General features: G+C 40.4%; 1 protein-coding gene across 1 annotated transcript; it reads right to left on the bottom strand.

The window, feature by feature from the left end:
* Positions 1-5022: 5022 nt before the first annotated feature.
* adm2a (adrenomedullin 2a) lies at positions 5023-17562 on the bottom strand. Its single transcript, XM_028570808.1, has 3 exons — positions 17458-17562; positions 16831-17107; positions 5023-5727 (listed from the first exon to the last, which is right to left on the bottom strand). The coding sequence occupies exons 2-3, from the start codon at positions 16926-16928 to the stop codon at positions 5319-5321; spliced, it is 507 nt and encodes a 168-aa protein (XP_028426609.1). The 5' UTR covers positions 16929-17107; positions 17458-17562; the 3' UTR covers positions 5023-5318.
* Between the last annotated feature and the right edge of the window lie 1816 nt (positions 17563-19378).

Here is a 19378-nt window from a genome sequence, read left to right as displayed (position 1 = left end):
TTCGAATTTTGTATTTTGTTGCAATAGATTATCCCAAAACAAATCACAGATGAAAGTACAGTGTTTCATTCAGCGTATGTACGATACACAGATGGGTGGCATATGAAAAGAAAAAAAAACAGAATAAATAATAAATAATAAATTGTCTCCATGTGAGGAAGCACCTGCTCCCTTACTAACTATTTTGCTTTTTGTTCCCTCACTATTTTGTTCCCTCATTAACTATTTTGCTATTTTGTTCCCTCATTAACTATTTTCTTCCCTCACTAACTATTTTACTATTTTGTTCCCTCACTATTTTCTTCCCTCACTAATTATTTTGCTATTTTGTTCCCTCACTATTTTGTTCCCTCATTTACTATTTTCTTCCCTCACTAACTATTTTACTATTTTGTTCCCTCACTAACTATTTTGTTCCCTTACTAACTATTTTGTTCCCTCACTAACTATTTTTGGCTATTTTGTTCCCTCACTATTTTGTTCCCTCATTAACTATTTTCTTCCCTCACTAACTATTTTACTATTTTGTTCCCTTACTATTTTGTTCCCTCACTAATTATTTAACTATTTTGTTCCCTCACTATTTTGTTCCCTCACTAACTATTTTCTTCCCTCACTAACTATTTTCTTCCCTCACTATTTTACTATTTTCTTCCCTCACTATTTTGTTCCCTCATTAACTATTTTCTTCCCTCACTATTTTACTATTTTCTTCCCTCACTATTTTCTTCCCTCATTAACTATTTTCTTCCCTCACTATTTAGCTATTTTATTCCCTCACTATTTTGTTAATGAAGGTAGACATTTATTCTCATTATTTTCAATTCTCATTTTCTTTATTTTAAGTTCCTACACCAATTAACAAAGATGAAGTATTGATTTTGTTTGTCGCTGATCTTGAGCGGTGACCCGATTGGCAAATTTGAACGAGATTAATCCTATATGTGTGAGTAGAATTTGAGACTGAAAATCAAAGTCTACCAGTTTTTTTCCCAGCCAACCTTGTGGCGAGCATGATGTTTTCTCTGCTTCATGGTTCTCATGAGCTACGACACACCTCACCTTGCAACACCCCGAAAAACTGTGATTCATTTAGGTTGTAAAAAAAGAAAAGAAAAACACATCCATAGGCCTACCTCCTGTTCCCTCGCCCTTCCCTCTCTCCTGAAATGAGCCAATAGCGTTTCTGCTGTCGGCCAAACCTCCTGTCACTCATTAACTCTGTCAAGTCATGCAACCTTTAGCTAACTGCTGATGCCCTAATCATATGTTTCTCAATTTTACCCCCCAACCACCTGACCTGTAATGATTGACTTCTCTTGGGATTTTTTTTGGGTCAGGGGCAAAGTTACATGAAGGAGAGTGGAATTGATTAGAAAGAAAGTTTTAAAAAATATATACAGAATCACATGTTTTGCACTTTATTTGTGAATGTTCAGAACCTTTTTGGTGCATTCAGGGTATTTCAAAGCCTCGTGGGATTCCATCATGTATGCCTTTATGTCTTTAAGAAATGCACCCCTCTTCAAATCATACTCCATACTCCATCACATTACAGTTTAGTTCTTTATTTTACAGAGTGAAGGACATTGACAAACAGTAACATTTTAACTACAGTTAAGACTTTTTGTTTCCTACCATAAGGTCATGTTCAAGGAGCAGTGGAAAAGGTTGAGATAAATAAGTCTTTGGTGACGTACAGATATTAACATACAAAGATAACTTAAATACATTACTTTCTTTAAATAGTTTGGCTGATTCACAGGTGCACACAACGTTCACAGTCATCCTCCGACGCCACATGGAGTGCGCTGACGTCTTCAAGCACATTCGCAGACAATCTCAAAACGCAACATTTACAAAAAGGGAACCTCGTCCAACTTTCACAGGTCCATGGACAGTGTGTGAGATTCAAGTTTGTGAGAAACTATGGACACACGTGTTTGCAATAAAGTGCTTTCCTGTGACCCTAAAGGAGAAAAACAGCAGAGAGAAACCTGGATCTACACTATCTTACAAAACTAACAAGAGACTTTTTTTTTTTGTATTCCTCTCTGCAACACGGAGCCATGAAAGCCGTGGTGTTTCTACGGGGGAGGTATTAGCGGCAGTGCACAGTTTGCACACACAACTTGACATGACGCAACTCTTGACGTCACAAAAACATACCACGCTAAAAAAAATTAAAAAATAAAGACTGGGAGCACAATAGTCCAGAGCACTGATCAAACACAGGAGATAAGTGTCCTGATAGGCCTGACACGTGCGTCTGAAACAGAACATTTTGAAAAAGTAGAGAGATCCACCAGGATTTTTCAGTGTTTGAAAAGCCTTTTAATGATCCGTCACGAGACATTGATTAGGTCCATTACAGCAGAGAGAGAGGCATGTATCCCCTTAGCAAGCCTTTGAACAGATTAGATTTAAGACTAAGGAACCACTGATTATATTACCCTGTGACCTCCATGGGTACAGACAGAAAGAGAAAAAAAGAGCTGGGAGATGATGGGGCTGAGAGACTAAAGACACAAAGTCAAATCAGGAGACACAGATTAAGATATAAAAGAATTCAATATTATATGATGTAGATCACATGTAAAGTCGGTCGATTTGTCAAGTATTGCCAGGTATTTGGTGAGTTTAAACTAATGCTCTTAGGAATACCAAACGTTCATGTTTGTGAAATCATATACAAAATAACAAAAAAAGGGACTAGATGTGACACTCTAAGTGACACAAGAATCAGAAGAACGGTTTGGTCTGTAATCCTACTGTGAAACACTGAAGCACTGTCTGACGGTCTGGATCAGGTTTCCATATAGTAAAGTCTTGGTATGTACATAATATATGTAATACAATTATGTTTCTCGCCAAACGTGGGATTAATACATATGGTTGCATTTTTTTGGTTTTTAAGTGCTCATATTATGCAAATTTTTGTATTTAGAGGTTGTAACTGAGTAGGTTTACATGGTTTAATTTTCAAAAAACACCATCTTTTTGCTGCAGCTCCCTTTTCACCCTTTGTGTTGAGCTCTCTGTTTTAGCTACAGAGTGAGACATCTCACTTCTGTTCTATCTTTGTTCGCACATGCTCAGTAGCTAGGTAAGGACTACTAGCCAGTCAGAAGCAAAGTATGAGGGTATTTGGGCTTTTTCACGTTGTAAACCTACGATAACGTGCACAAAAAAGATATATAACACAATAAAGGAAAGGGAAAAAGCCAAAAAGCCTAATATGAGCAATTTAAGGCCTTTCAAATGTCATTATGCCTGATGATGAGTAGAGCTTGACCTCAGTTATTCTTAGTCAATCAGTAGGATTACAGACCAAACCGTTGGCCCACGTTCTGATTCTTGTGTCACTTAGAGTGTCACATCTAGTCCCTTTTTTTGTTATTTTGTGTATGATTTCACTAAACTACCGGTTTAGATACGGACATATAGAGAGCAGGCAATGTCAGGGCATGTATTTTTGAATGTGCTTTGCTATTTTGTGTACATATTTGACATTGGGCACACCTAACATTTTGGTCGCTGTGGTCTCTCGTAAGAAACCAGAAATGTAACAGTAGAGCTTTTAGCCGTCGTCTCGGGACTAGTTTAAACCTCTTTAACATACTACATGTGAACAACGGTGCCAACCCAATGGTGTGTTTACTTTAGTGTGTTGCCTATAGGAAATGGAAGGATTCATCTGCAATATTACTGTTGGACTTACCATCGGTGTATTTGCCAACTTTTAGAGATTTCTCCCTCCACCCCAGGACAAAGGAGGCATGGTGCAAAATCAACTTTTTTTGTACTTCAGCCAAATGGCTAATGAATGGTGTACCAGCTACTCAATAGATTACCGTTGGTTTTTTGGCTGGGCAGTGAAACAAATCTACCAGCCACTTGTAAAATTAACCAGCATTTGGCTGGTGGATGGTGCTAATTTTGTACCCTGAAAGGAGGTGAATGGAATTGTGTCTGTGGCGCTCACAGCACTAGAACATGGCATTAAAAATAATTTCAAGAACAAGAATCCATGTTAATCTGGAAAATCCCAAAAATATAGTAAGTATGGGGAATTTCTTTGGTAAGTCAACTTTAATATCTGCAAACTTCCAAGGCTGCGTGTGTGCATATTTGTGGTAGCCACATGCCTTGCTCTTTATATTTATGTTTTAGCACTGAGTGTGCGGACCATGGGAGGATGAGCCCCCCCCTCCTGCTGTGGCGGTGCATATTTCTGACGTGATTAGGTCAGTTTTAATAAACTGCTGTCAGCCCAAAGTCCTGACTTGCAAGGGGAACGTATGAATCACGTGAAAAGGCTAATATTTCAGACTTGGCTTCCAGCAGGGAAAATGCCAGCAGTGGTGCGACGGAGCCCTGACCCGTGGCTCCAAGGCTCACTTTAGCACCTACTGGGTCAGCCAACGGGCTGCTCCAATGCAACACTGAAACTGATCCTTTGGGAAGTGAGTTTCTGTGTAGATTCCTTCCAAGGCACTGCTATGCCGACCCTCTTCTTTTTCCATTTTCAGCGTGGAGTTCATGTGGTTAAGTCCAGCCTCAGAATGCTCTTAAACTCGGGGGTGTAACCCAAGTGCTGTGACTGGTTTCAATGTAAACTGCGGTCCTGAAACACAAAGTCTTGCTGACTGCCAAATTCCCAACTCAAAGCTTGTGGAATATTTTGCGGATGTCAGAGTTCATATTGTAATTGTATATGCAGTTGTGAAATGACTTGGGAGTCCCAAAGTTGACAAAAAGGGGGACACACACAAAAGAAAAAAAAAGAAAAAATAAGAGTTGAAAGGGTTCATTGGGTCATTTGCGCGGTCTTTGGGAATCCATTGGTTTTGACAGGTCTCCGGCTCTGAGTGCACGGTGAAAGTGTTTGATCAATGAGCTGGGGAATATCCACCGCAGGAGGGGGGGGGGGGTCACTCGATGGTGTTGAGCACAAGCCTTCATTCTAATATTAACAGGATTAAGACATCAAACTGTGGTATCTTGGCTTCTTTTGGGGCATTCGGACTTGACGAGACTAACCCACTACAAAAAAGGCAAACGTTCTCAGGTTGAACTCAAAATGCGGATTTTCAAAAATCACGTTGTTGAATTTAAATCTTCAAATCCATCAATCAGCACAAAAAGTAGAGAGGCACAACAGTCATTTATGGGAGTATAATTGTCATTTTGAGATACATAAGCAAGGCTTAAGGACTACATCAAACTAATGCAAAGACTACCAGTAATACATTAAAAGATAAATATATGGAGATATAGATAGACTTGCTGTGGGTGTTTGGGGGGTATCAACTAACTCATCCATAACTATGGGGGCTACTGGGGTTGATGGGGGATGAGTCTTGCCTGCCGCTCTGACCAATGAGCTGATAGAGCCGGTGGCTGAGGTTCTGCACTTGGCAGGTTCCCAGGACGCAACCCACTCTCATCAGCTGGGCATGTTGGTGGTGGTGACCACCTCGCGAGTGGGCGTAGCGACGAGATCTCAGCGCCCTCCGCTGGACGGGTGAAGCCCTATTTGGTCGTGCCCACGCCAGGCTTGGCGAGGCTGCTCTCGCTCCCGAAGCCGGTTGGTGTCTCAGGAAAACGGGCAGCCATTTTGGGGGTGGGCTCATGGCTGAAGAGGGCGCGGCGATGTGAGCCTGGCTTCCTGACGCTGAGGCTTCATCCTCTCTCTGGTCCATGAGCCTGTCGATGAGGTCCAACCTGAGGAGAAGACACAAGTCGGGTGAAAATTTGAGTATCAGTCAGATGGTAAGTCCCTATGGGGGGGACTTTGGGCTTTTTCACTTTGTAAACCTTTAACGTGCACAAAAAAGATATATAACACAATAAAGGAAAGGGAAAAAGCCAAAAAGCATAATATGAGCACTTAAAAAAAAAGAAGACATTTACTCATGCACCTGCCAGCATGGTTACTATAACAACTAATGTTGTAGGGCACAGGTTACTCTGCAGAAATCCGATTAGCGTACGAAGCAGCTTTGATAAACAGATCATTATGGCGTGCTGTGTGAACACAGCTTGGCTCTATGCACAGTCACCCCTTCACCATGACACCATGCTCATCTCCTAATGTACAACATAAAAGTTTATGGCTTTTTTTTTTTTTTTTTTTTTTTACATGTTGCCTGAAACAGCAAGTGCACTGAGTCAGTTGCTTATTACATTATGCAATCAAAACCTGCACCTCGCTGCATTTTAATGCCCAGCTGGGATTCAGCAAACGGTAACTATGGGAGATTTAGCCTGGCAAGCCATGTCTCAGTGGTCCTGATGGGCTCCAGACGAGAACGTTCAAATCTCAGTTGAGAGACGGAGTTAGATCCTTTCACATGTTATGGAAATCCATTTGTTTCAGGGTTTTATGAACCCAATACGTGGAATTAAATATGGAGACATCTCTTGCCCAGTAGACACACATTTTCACTCTTTAAAGGGTCAGTTCATCCAAACTACAAAATGACATACTGTATATTCTCACTAACTTCTCGTAGTATCGAGCCAAGCAGATAGCTTTTGAAACTAACTCCAGTCTAATACAATGGAGCCTAATGGAATTGTAATTGTGTTGCCCAAAGCACTGAAAAATGACATTTTGAAAAACAAAAACAGTCAATCATTTTTTTTTTACGATTAATGGATTAGTTGTTTGGTGTATTAAATGTCAGAAAATGGTAAAAAAATATGGATCAGTGTTTCCAAAAGCCCAAGATGACATCCTCAAATGTCTCGTTTTCTCCAAAACTCAAAGATATTAAGTTTACTGTCAAAGAGGAGAGAAGAAACTAGTTCATATTCACGTTTAAGAAGCTGGAATTTTTAAAAATTGATGATCAAATTAGTTGGCAATTAATTTAATAGTTGACAACCAATCAATTAATCTTTGCAGTTCTACTCCTCTGCACTGGCATAAATACTTCTCAAAGACTTGTCAAAGAATCTTAAAATCTGGCCAAAATAAAAACCAAACCATATCACTTTTAATGATAAACATGTTTTTTTTTGTAGTTTGTGTGAGCTTTGCAAAAACAGGTTGCACAGTGCGGTGGACCGGAGGGTACGGGCCGTTTAGCAAACAGAGCACCAACCAACTCGCCATCTGGTCACTGTTTGACAAAGACAAAGTCGTTTCTCGCAACTTGACCCTCCTCACTAAACTGTCACCGCTGTGTTTGTACAGCACGGTGTGACTCAAGCCCCCGAGTGTTAACCCATCACCACCGCTGAAGGTCGGGCAGAAGTAAAACGGGAAAGTGCTGTTGTACCTGGCAGCCAGCGGATGAATAGTATGGACATGTTAAATGTTAGCAATAGAGCCTTCTTTTGTAATGAGGTTTAAATACAGCATCAGGGCAAATAGATCTGATGTTTGCTTTTCTGAGTCAAAGGGAAAAAAATCTTCCACTGCGACCGTTTTTGGCACTATTTTCCCATGTTCGGAGAGGCAGAAGCCACAGTTGATCTAATTATAAGTACATAAGTTTTCTCCACTTGTGAAATGCTGACTTGAGCTATTCTACTCATGGTGGGAGGTTTTGATGTGAGACATCACACAGCAGATGGCTTCTCTTACAGTGGTGGGTTTGGGATTCCTCTGCGAAATGTGAAGCTTTTGGTTTATTCAGCCAGTTCAGCTGCTGGCTCACTGCTGGCAGATATGGGAGCCTGGTGCTGACCTGCTGGAAAACAGTGGCAAGGGCTGAATAAATAGTTGCGTAATGCCAGGCCCCAGACAGAGGCGAGCACTATTTCTAGGACAGGCTTGGTGTGCCATGGTGCCACATCACCAAGTTACACCCACCTGGTCTGCTGAGGGAAGGTTGCTGCACAGGAAAGCTTTTCACCATGCAGCAGTGTTTGCCCTGCACCAAATTCCTATTCTGACTTGATTCTTCTATACAAGACAGAACTGTAATCGTCTTTTGTTTGGATCACGGAGGTCAAAAGTTAGAGTAAGAGAAAAAGAAACTCAAGTAAGTCTTAAGTCAAAAAAAACACTTTATACCCAGGGCTGTCAGATTTTGATCCATTTGGTCCGATAACATTTGGAAGGTCAGTAGACGGCTCGGCCAGCAAAGGTCTCTGGGCTGCACAGTGCGGAAGCAGCGCAGATCATCCAGGTAATTTTTGGCTCTACGATGGCTTCGTCACCCACGGTGGGCCCCTGTTGGCCTGTTCCCCCCAATAGATAAAAATGCAGATGTCTCCTTAAAAGGTAGTGGCCCCTATCATTTAGTTTAAACTAATTCGGCCTGCTATGATTGGTCATCTGCTTTTTTTTACTACGCTACTGCGGTGTTAACATTGTTCCATGTAATTACATGCTAACAGCTCCACATCACCTTTTCTTCAACAATCTAACACAAACCCTTTAAGCCGTACACAAGATTGGACTTTGCAGGTCTGCAACCTAACCAATTCCAATTCGCTTAAGAACAATTGGCTAGTAAGGACATTTGAAGTGGCTGGCAGATGGCCAAAAGGACCCTGTGACTGTGCTACAACAACAAGTATAGAGGAGAATACTTCCTGGAAGAGTAAGTATAAATGACCAGATCATTTTTGAACTTTATATAAGGTTAAAAGTATTTGGTGTGGTTTGGTTTTCAAGATTTCCAATGCAACAGTTGTCCTGCTTATCTCACTTGAAGCATTTGCTTATTATTTTTCAGTCTAAAGATTTATAATTAGTTATCTAATAGTATACTGGCAAATCTAAATATCATAATTTATGTTAATGGATGTGTGTGGTATGTGTAATACATGGCAAAGCCAAGGCCAAGCTCCTCTCCAAAAACACTTCAGACTGCCATGCTTTTTCTTCTAGAAGTTAAAAGAATCTTGAGGTAGAAAACGCTTCCACTCTGTCACGTTTGATCACACAAGACAGGCTAATTTGGCCATTAGAAGCTTAATCCCACAACTCCACAGTAATGGAGATCTCCGTGTTAGGCAGACGATCAAAGCTATCCAAGCTACTTTGCTTTTAATTGTTCGCCTTGCATGATCTTAGCTGAAGGGAATTAAACTAATATTCCTTTTGACTGACGATGATTTGTAAGGATTTTACAGATGCTGATCCCTGCTGCCTTGTTTGTTTTTTTTTCTGTATTAACCTCACAACATTGCTGCCTTTAAGATGAGGGATAAAAGCTGAAGTCTCCCCATGTTGATGGCAAGCTTCAGTTACCAAGCCCTACTGACCCCGACCCTTACCCCAAGGGTAAATCTTCTCAACGTTTACGACATTTTGTCTGACCACATCTTTAGTGTCGAAAGTGTTAATAACTACACTTAAAGGCGAGTGGCCTACCCCTGTGTGAAATGGCCGTAAATGTCAGATTGTTGGTTTTGGGAAGTTACAGAACTTGTCGGACACAGCCCCCCAAATTCCAACGTTGGAAAGGTGTGTGGCAAGGGGTTTACAAAGCCATTGGACCAATCCAACAAGTACTTTTGATAAAGTATACTGGTATAACTCCATCCCTAACAAAAGCCCTCCCTAACCCTAACCCTAGTACCATGCTGCGGAGAGGCTGAAGCTTACCAATCAGCTGTAAATATGGCACATTCATTGGTAATCTCCCAATAGGTAACAGTGGGGAGATTGTTGTTAGCAAAAAGCAGGACAAAAATAAAGGAAAGGTGATTTATTTCACAAATAACACTGGTCCTACTTCTTAGGAAGCGGTTCTGCTTTCATAACCTCCTTAGTGGGATGTGGTGTACTTTATGTAAGAAAAACTGGACATTGTGCATGCTTCGTACAGCCAGTAAATTACAAAGATGCACTGGATGCCAAGTTAAAAACTATACGTCTGCTCTGAAACCACATAACTGCGATGCAAGCAGACAAAACATTCACAATAACAGCTCTCAGAAGCCGCCTTTGTTTTTTAAGCCTTTTGATCCACGCTCCCACTGTAAGCTACTCCTCTTGAATGCATATAGTAGGCTATACATGCACATTCATGCCTCCACAACAACAAAAAAACCCTGCTCTTTAAGGATGTGGTGGGTGGAATTTAAGGTCTAAGCCATTAATCCATAGTGGAATTTCTTTGCCTGCTTGGTCGCAGTTTCACCTTCAACGTCAGCCTGGGTTTGGTCAGATTGACCCCCATGGAGCCATACAAATATTTATACACTGTACATCTCAGCAGTCCGAGCCCAAAAAAATCCTGTTTATAAGACGACAAGAGGCCTGTCTTGAGAGATGATTTACAACACAAGCAATACTGGTTTCAATCATTCTGCAAGCATAAAAATGGTTTTCTGAGAATTTATACACAATAAAGAGAGAGTTACGTTCTTGTTGTTCCTTGATAACGTCCAAACATGTCAGAATATAGATAGCAAATCAAGAGGACGGACCCAAAGCCAACTGCATACTACAGAGTGGCTCAACAAACGTCGGCAAGGCAGGAAGCCACCCTGTGTGAGATGAATTCAGGTAAATATTATGTTAAGCGTACCTACGTCGAAGCCCACGCTGCTCAAATGCACACTGACAAGAATGGGTTATGGATTTAGCAGATCGATTGGGGAAAAACATGACTTTATTTGGCCTTGACAAAGTTCGAACAAACCTGTGGCCACAGCACATACACACAGACTGATTTGCCATCTCATCATACACTTGTCCAGACGGAGCAGAGGCATTCTGGGTGTAACAAAAGCTTGACCACAAATCAGCCTTGCGTGTCTTCCATCTCGAAAGCAATGGGCTGCTTCCCACTTCTGGGATCTGTATTGTAAAGCCTCTTTGCTGCTAAAGCCATATTTAACTTCTTTGGCTGCGGACCCCAGCTATTTTCTAAAATAAAAACGACAATGAAGGGTGTGCGTTGCTTGGGATCCTGGGGAACATGCAATTTCTCCTTGTTTGGAAAGCAGCCGTCAGGCTTTGTTACAGCGTCTATGTGGGATTCTGTCGTGTCCTTATCAGGACACGCAGGGACAACATGGACGCAAACACAGAACAGGGAAGGAATGACAGAGATTTGAGCTCAGACACAGTGTCAGCGTCCAACGAGGCAAAGAAATGTAGAGCAGTCATGTCTGCTATAATCATGCTGTCAACGTGTGATGGTAAAAAGAACAGGACATGCTCTACGGAGTCAAGAGAGGAGGGAGAATTTACTGTCCTCATAAAAGCCACACAGGACATTTATGAGAGATGGGCAAAGTGAGGAGGTTTGTGAAGCAGAAGAAGTGACGGTCTATCTAAATATATAGATAGACCGTACACCACAGACTGTGATCACTTACAGTGCTGGAGGTCTTATAAAAATTATACTACCCAACCACAGAATTGGGATTATACCATTCCAAAGTGGATAAAACACAAATAATCAAATTAGCCTACTCTGGTGAAGATAAGCAGATAAAGGTTTTCCCATTGCAATTTCTGTCATGCTGAACATTGCCGTACACAGGCTGAGTGTAACTGTAATGTGGAAATAAGAAGGAAAAAAATCCCCAACAAAAAAACTTGATGGAAATGAGCAGCTAGGCGTGCAAAAAAAACAAGTGCCCAAAATGAATGAATGAATGAATGAATGAATGAATGAATGAAGAAAGGAATGAAGAAATGTATTTCATTACCGAACGTTCTGTTGAGATAAGGGGCAGGTCATGTTTTCGGCTCGGTATGTCTGTCTTAGAGCTAGGCAATATATCAATATAATATTGCTATCGAGATATGAGACTAGATATCGTCTTAGATTTTTGATATTTTAATATGGCATAAGTGTTATCCCTGTCCTGGTTTTACAGTAGAGTGATGTCATTTTCTGAACTTACCAGACTGTTGTAACTGTTCTATTATTTGCCTTGACCCACTTAGTCATTATATCCACATTACTGATGATTATTTGTCTAAACTCTCTTTGTGTAAACATTTTGTGAAAGCACCAATAGTCAACACTACAATATCGTTGCGGTATCGCTATTGAGGTATTTGGTAACAAATATTGTGATATTTGATTTTCTCCATATCGCCCAGCCCTAGTCGGTCTCTCTGCCAGCCGGAGTGGGGAAAAACTACAGATTTTCATGAAACTTGGTGGAAGGGTGTAGCATGGGCCAAGGAAAAAAAACATTACATTTTGGGAGCGGACCTGAATCAAGGGGCGGATACACAAATAATTTTTTACTCTTAATAACATTGCGAGATAGGGCATTTGTGCAGCATTTATGTGTTGAAAAATGAGTTCCCTACTGGGAAGATTCCCATGAATGCCCCCTCGACTTGGAACAATGAAATTGCCAGATAGGGCATGCCTTGGCAGAGGTCTGCACTCCCTGAGTGGCCTTCTAGTTCCTTATGAATCCCCCTCTACTGCTGCAGCCGTTTCTCTCAGACTGCGAGATATAAAATGACCCTTTGCTGGTAATGACAGTTTCAAACAGAGGTGGGGATGATGGGGGATTACAGTGCTAGCAACACAAACAGAGCGAGGATACAGGAGCCTCGCTTACCTTAATTGTGGTCAGATTTCAGCACCAGGTGTCACCATTGAAAAAACACACACACACACACACACACACACACACATATATATGCAAGAGATGGCCACCTGGAGAAACATTCCACTCCCAGATCTTCTTACACTGTAATATATTAGATGTTAAGTGCTTTCTCCTTTTCTTCTCTCCTGCCTTACTGTGGAATCCGACACATCTCTAAATGTGGATCATTTGTACGTATAACACCTGATAATTGCTTAGCCTAGTGTTAATGAGGGATACACAGAAATGAAGAATATCTATAAGATTTTTTTTTCAAACCATTTGGAATATATTTTCTGATTGACAAACCTCACCTCCTGCCACATTAAGCTAAAGCCTTCTCTCTTTTATTACTGTCTTATCAGACTATCAAGCTACTGATTGTCCTATGTATCTCTCTCTCCACTAACTGTCAAATAAAGGCACGATGACAAACATAATCTAATTCTAATTGAAATGTTAATGTTGCTTCTTGCAATATCACAGCTGCCCTCATTTCCTGAAAAGCAACCGTTTTGAAGGTTATTCGCCCGACAGCAACAATATAGTAAAAGATCGATTTCTGGATTTTATTAATGGATATCAGATCCCTCAAACAAAGATCGATTTTAATTGGAGAATCAATTATTATAACCCATCCCTAGTATTCATTAGGGGTGGGGGGAAATAATTGAAATTGTATATTACTTTTGAACGATATATATATATACAGTGGGGGAAATAAGTATTTGACCCCTTGCTGATTTTGCAGGTTTGCCCACTTACAAAGAATGCAAAAATCTACAATTTTAATCATATGTACATTCTAACAGTGAAAGACAGAATCCCAAAGAAAATTCCAGAAAATCACATCATATGAATTTATTAAAATTGATAACCATCTGATGAGGAAAAACAAGTATTTGACCCCCTGGACAAACAGCATGTTAATATTTTGTAGAAAAGCCATTATTGGCCAGCACAGATGTCAAACGGTTTTTATAGTTGGTGACACGGTTTGTGCACATTTCGGCAGGGATGTTGGCCCACTCCTCCCTGCAGACAGCCTCCAAATCATTCAGGTTCCGAGGTTGTCGCCTGGCAACTCGAATTTTAAACTCCCTCCAAAGATTTTCAATCGGATTCAGGTCTGGAGACTGGCTAGGCCACTCCAGAACCTTGATGTGCTTCTTCTTCAGCCACTCTTTTGTTGCTTTGGCGGTGTGCTTAGGGTCGTTGTCGTGCTGAAACACCCATCCTCGACCCATCTTCAGCTCTCTCACTGAGGGAAGGAGATGTCGGTCCAGAATTCCACGATACATGGCCCCGTCCATCCTCCCCTCAATACGATGGAGTTGTCCCGTCCCCTTGGCTGAAAAGCACCCGAAAGCATGATGTTGCCACCACCATGCTTGATGGTGGGGATGGTGTTCTTTGGGTTGTACTCGGTGTTCTTTGCCCTCCAAACACGACGAGTTGAGTTGAGGCCAAAAAGTTCTATTTTGGTCTCATCTGACCACATCACCTTCTTCCAGGCCTCTTCTCAGTCGTCCAGGTGGTGAATGGCGAACTTCATGCGGGCCTGTACATGTTTCTTCTTGAGCAGGGGGACCTTGCGTGCGCTGCAGGATTTCAATCCATGACGGCGTAGTGTGTTACCAACCGTTTCTTTTGTAACTGTGGTCCCAGCTGCCTTCAGTTGATTCATCAGTTCCCCCTTGTGGTTTTGGGATGATTCCTCACCGTTCACATGATCAGGGACACCCCACGAGGCAAGATCTTGTGTGGAGGCCCAGACCGAGGGAGGTTGGCGGTGGTGTGGTGCTTCTTCCATTTCCTGATAACTGCACCGACAGTTGATCTTTTCTCTCCAAGTTGCTTTCCGATTCTCTTGTAGCCCATCCCAGCCTTGTGCAGATCAACAATCTTGTCCCTGATGTCCGTAGAAAGCTCTTTGGTCTTGCCCATGGTGGTGATGTTGGATGCTGGTTGTTTGGGTGTTGACAGGTGTCTTTTATACAGGTAACGAGGGGAGGCAGGTGTATTTGATGTAGATAATTGGTTCGGATTGGGGCTGTGTCTTAAAGAAAGACTAACTTGGCTTGTAGGAGCCAGAATACTTGCTGTTTGTCCAGGGGGTCAAATACTTGTTTTTCCTCATCAGATGGTTATCAATTTTAATAAATTCATATGATGTGATTTTCTGGAATTTTCTTTGGGATTCTGTCTTTCACTGTTAGAATGTACATATGATTACAATTGTAGATTTTTGCATTCTTTGTAAGTGGGCAAACCTGCAAAATCAGCAAGGGGTCAAATACTTATTTCCCCCACTGTATATATATTTTTGTACCAATGCTTGACCTAAATGGTTTCTGTTTATACGGTACCGCTGACGGCAACTTCATCATATCCGTTTTCTGACCGAAATCAGTAAATAAGAAATCCAAATCGAATTGGGAACCCATGTATGGTGAAAGAATCGAATCAGGACAACAGCTATATCATCCCAGCCCTAATATTGATGATTTCTCAGTCAGGTACGATCAGCTGTAATGTTCATGTCAACTTGGCATGCATGCAAAATGTGATGCATAGAAAAATTATCAGGGTAGGCCTTCAGGGGCCCCATGCTAGCCTTTGTCCAGGGCCACCAACTCACATCACATCACTGTCTCTTTCTCCCTCCCTCCCTTCCTCCCTCCCATTGAGTCAGCAGCTGCGGATCCAAAATCCACCAGAAGGGGGCATTCATACACCAACTCATCCACATTCGTCACTGATCCGCATTTCTGGCAGGCCTCCCTCACACACAATAAATAGGTAGTGTACTGTATGTGTGTTGGGCAGCCACTTAAGGCGTGGAAAAGTACAGGTGCCACTCAGTGGCTAATAAGATCCTTTACAATAGTCCATGCTGGTATTTCTGGCCCGGGCTGTGAGACAAACTGGTTTTCCCACCTCGGAAATATTAGTTTTCTATACAGAATCACAGGGAGATTATCATAAACAAAACCTTTGTAAACTGTCATGTGACGTCTGATGGGATCAAGAAGGGGAGGAGGATGACGAAGAAAAGACAGAATCATCTTTGAAATAAAAAAAAAATGAATTGTTCATATTAACCGCAAAATTGATACCAATAATGAGTTGTTTTTTTAACATACTTTATAACTTATTTGCCGGCACAGTCTAATATATGGGTCACAGTTACTGTAGATCTGCTGTAAAATGTAGATTATAAGACCAATTGTATCTAACGCCATAACCTGCATGCCTTTATTATCAGTTACTTTAAACTTTAGCCTGATGTGTACGTTGCTAATAGGAAGGGTGATACCATAGAGACAATCAGGTCACTGTGAACTTGCTACTCATACAAATAGCCTACTGACATACTGTCAAAAAGTATTAGAAATGAAATGGATTTCCGCTTAGTTGGGTCTTTTTAATAGGTTTTGCAAGTTATAATGGTTTATTTGAATCTGAAATACATTGCCTAACACTGTCACTTCTTCCACAGCTGATGTGCTCTCCAGCAACAGGGCTTATCTCAAGCAGAGAGAGAGAGAACGTGTTTTATTGTAGCATGGGAGAGGGAGAGCCGTTGGCCTTGCAGTCTATAGCTACGTTATCCTCTATCTGGCCGACACAACAACGCAGCACTTTAGCTTTTACACACGGTGTGATGGGACTTCTCACACAGGCTATAGGCTTAATCCAGCCTTCCAAGTTTTAAAAGTGAGAATTTTAGAAATGCCACTTTTTTTTTTGTTTAGTAATAAAGTCTGACCAATTTAAACAATGCAAAGGTCCACTGAAAAACCACCAAAATGTGCTTGGTAAAAAAAATAAATACGTTGGCTTAAAATAAGTTTAAAAAGGGAGAGTTTTAGAAATGCCACGGTTTTTGTTAAGTAGCCTAACGTTACCAAAGTCTGACTAAATGCAAAAGTTCAGTTAAAAACTACGAAAATGCGCTTGATGAAAAATTATATGTTAGCTTAAATTAGCAAAAGCGTTGCAGCTAACTGACGTATTTACAAATTAAAGTCTACTGTCATTTAAAAAATAAACATGTTTAACGTAATTTAATACCTAATACCGCCGTTACAGCTCATATCCGTTTAATATACATTACACTACGATTTAACCCCCAACCAAGCAGGTCAAAGTGGCCAGTAAGTGCTTATTAATACCGGGTACGTACTAGCTTATCTTGCTATGTTAACGAGTATTTAGCCAATCAGAAGTGCGGAGCGGCTCTTTACAGGATGCTTAAAAAAGCAGTAACTCAATAAAAGGGTGTCCTACCTGTTGCTGTCGGGACGCTCAGCCGGCATTGCCAGCAGCTGCTGCTGGAGGGAAACCAGGCTGATGCAATACACAGCAAGCGGGAGAAAGGACTGCATCTCTCCGGGGCGACTTTAACTTTACACCCTCTCTGGGAAGGAGGGGGCGACCACACGGACTGGGCGAAGATTTAACCCCCAAGAGTGGGTGAAAATAAATAGTAAGACACAAAAAAATGAAAAAGAAAAAATATGTTCCCAAAAGGTTGATGTCCAAGTCTGGAAGTTGTAGATGAAACCTTTTGGGGGGAAAGCAGAAGGAATAAAATGGTCAATGAACCTGTTGCTCCATCAGAAACGAGAGCCGGTGAAAGTGCGCTTCTGAATGTAGCCTACCCTTCACTGAACTAGACCCTTCACTTAGTGAGACGCTTTAAAAACACACTATCTGCACTAAAAATACCACCAGTGGATTCTTCTTCACAACTCCTGCTTTTTTCTTTCCATAAACAGCCATTAAGTCTATGCACCACTTTACATTGTTTAGAAAATGTCCCAAAAAAATGCAACCTCAATCCATTATGCAAATACTTTTGTAAACAACATTTGATGAATAAACCTACTCAACACAAGTAAAGAGACGTCTTACCTTCTTGGTAGTTATAGCTCAGAATGTGGGCTTAATGGTAAAGTTTTTTTTTTCCTCTCCCATGAATCCAAACCAGTTGGTCAAGATCAAGTTCTCCGGTGTGAATCTGAGCGCCTGGTGACATTGTGGGTTTAAATACTGAGTGGGCGGAGTCACTGGCTGCCGGTGGGCAAAGGTGCTCAAACATCATTATCTGCCAATATCCCGCATTGATGTGGTTGCCATAAATAAACCCTAGAAGCACTTTATGCTGCATGAATTTGAAGAAGAAAAAAAAACACTATATTTCTTTTGATACATGTCGGAGAGAGATCTATTCACAAACTTTATCACAGAAAAACTACAAATTCCATGATGTTGTTAAAGCTTCTCATGCAGACAATAATGTATGTCAGGTTTACTATAAACGCCGTGTTGAAGAGCACGGACTCACTTTAAAGTCCTAGAAATGTTGTAGTGCCATCATAGGGGCAAATATAGGTCCCTGTAAACTGACTAGACTAATAGCATTTAACATAATAGGTCCTATTAGCAATGGTATAATACATCATAGTAATATTAATAGTAATTAATATAATTTTTTTTTAATTTTAATAGCAATTTTTAAGCATTATGCACAAAGTGCTTTTCCAGATTAAAAGATACACAAATTAGAACACAAGAGCAGGGTCATTATACGAAAACGTGCCATTTCCCACTTTTAATGTTTGATTTTCAAAGTACTGTTTTGAAAATCTTTAAGCCCCTTTTTTGGATGAAGTAGATCCTTACCTCTCAGGAAAATGTCATGCCATCTCAGGCTATCTTATTTTTTTTTATTTTTTCATATAACCACGTGTGTGTTTGGTCAACCCTGTTACCGACATATTAATTACTTTTTGAAAAGGTTTTAAATACATATATAGAACTAAACTGATGTACTGTGAAAGATAACCCCCCCACCCTTGTTACATTAAGAGTGTTTGTGAATTGAGAACATTGAAAGTTTTATTTTTTTTTAATGGATGAATACGTTTATTTCCAAATGACACTCTCCCAGCATCTTCTGTTTTAAGAAAAATGTATGGAAGCAAAAAACACCTCAATTCAACTTTGAGTGGATTATTAGCCTCTCTTACTAAACATTTACAATTAGTTGATTACATTTTTATTTTCATTTTTTAAATGATATTAGAATATTATACAAGTAACAGGGTTGACAACCGTTACCATATTGGTTATACTGCTTGTTTGAGTTACAGTTATGGGTGTAATGGAGTCTTAATTGGACATTCATAAACCTTTAATGCAACATGACTAATCAGCATATTGTGGAGACAGCTCTATTGAGATATTTTTTGCATAAAAATGATGAAAAATGATAATGATTCTATGGATGTAAATGTAAACCAATTGTTTTATTAAAACATTAACATTACATTGCAATTAAATGACCAATTGAACATGTTTGGCCTTAACAGAATAAGCAAAAACCACTAACGATCACTTACTAAAGGCCACTATAAAAAAGTATAAAAAACAAAATGCAGATCATATAATGATTATGTAGGCATTTGGTGAGTGTGTTGTAACATGGAGAAAGTAAACTGGTGAAAAATCTTTTAAAGATTTTAGTTTAAAGATTAGACACATATCGACATTTCAGAGTGGCCATTTCCTGCTTCTATCCTTAAGGAGAATTGTGACGCAGCGATTTCATTTGTTAACCATTCCCGCCCAGCAGACACTACGTTGTCGGTATCTGCGCTGTTTCTCAGCTGCAGAAAGAGGCATCCTAACAGAATCAAATCAAATAAAAATACATAAAACACTTTAACAGCAACATTATTGACTTCTTGTAATAAAAATAATAATGACTTTTGGTTTATAAAGCACATTTATAAAACCCAGTGAACTTGTGTGTATCAGTATAGATCAGTAA

The sequence above is a fragment of the Perca flavescens genome, chromosome 23 (genome assembly GCF_004354835.1).
Source record: "Perca flavescens isolate YP-PL-M2 chromosome 23, PFLA_1.0, whole genome shotgun sequence".
Lineage (NCBI taxonomy): Eukaryota > Metazoa > Chordata > Actinopteri > Perciformes > Percidae > Perca > Perca flavescens.
Note: the sequence above shows the minus strand (reverse complement) of the source record. Positions and strands in the feature narration are given on the sequence as shown.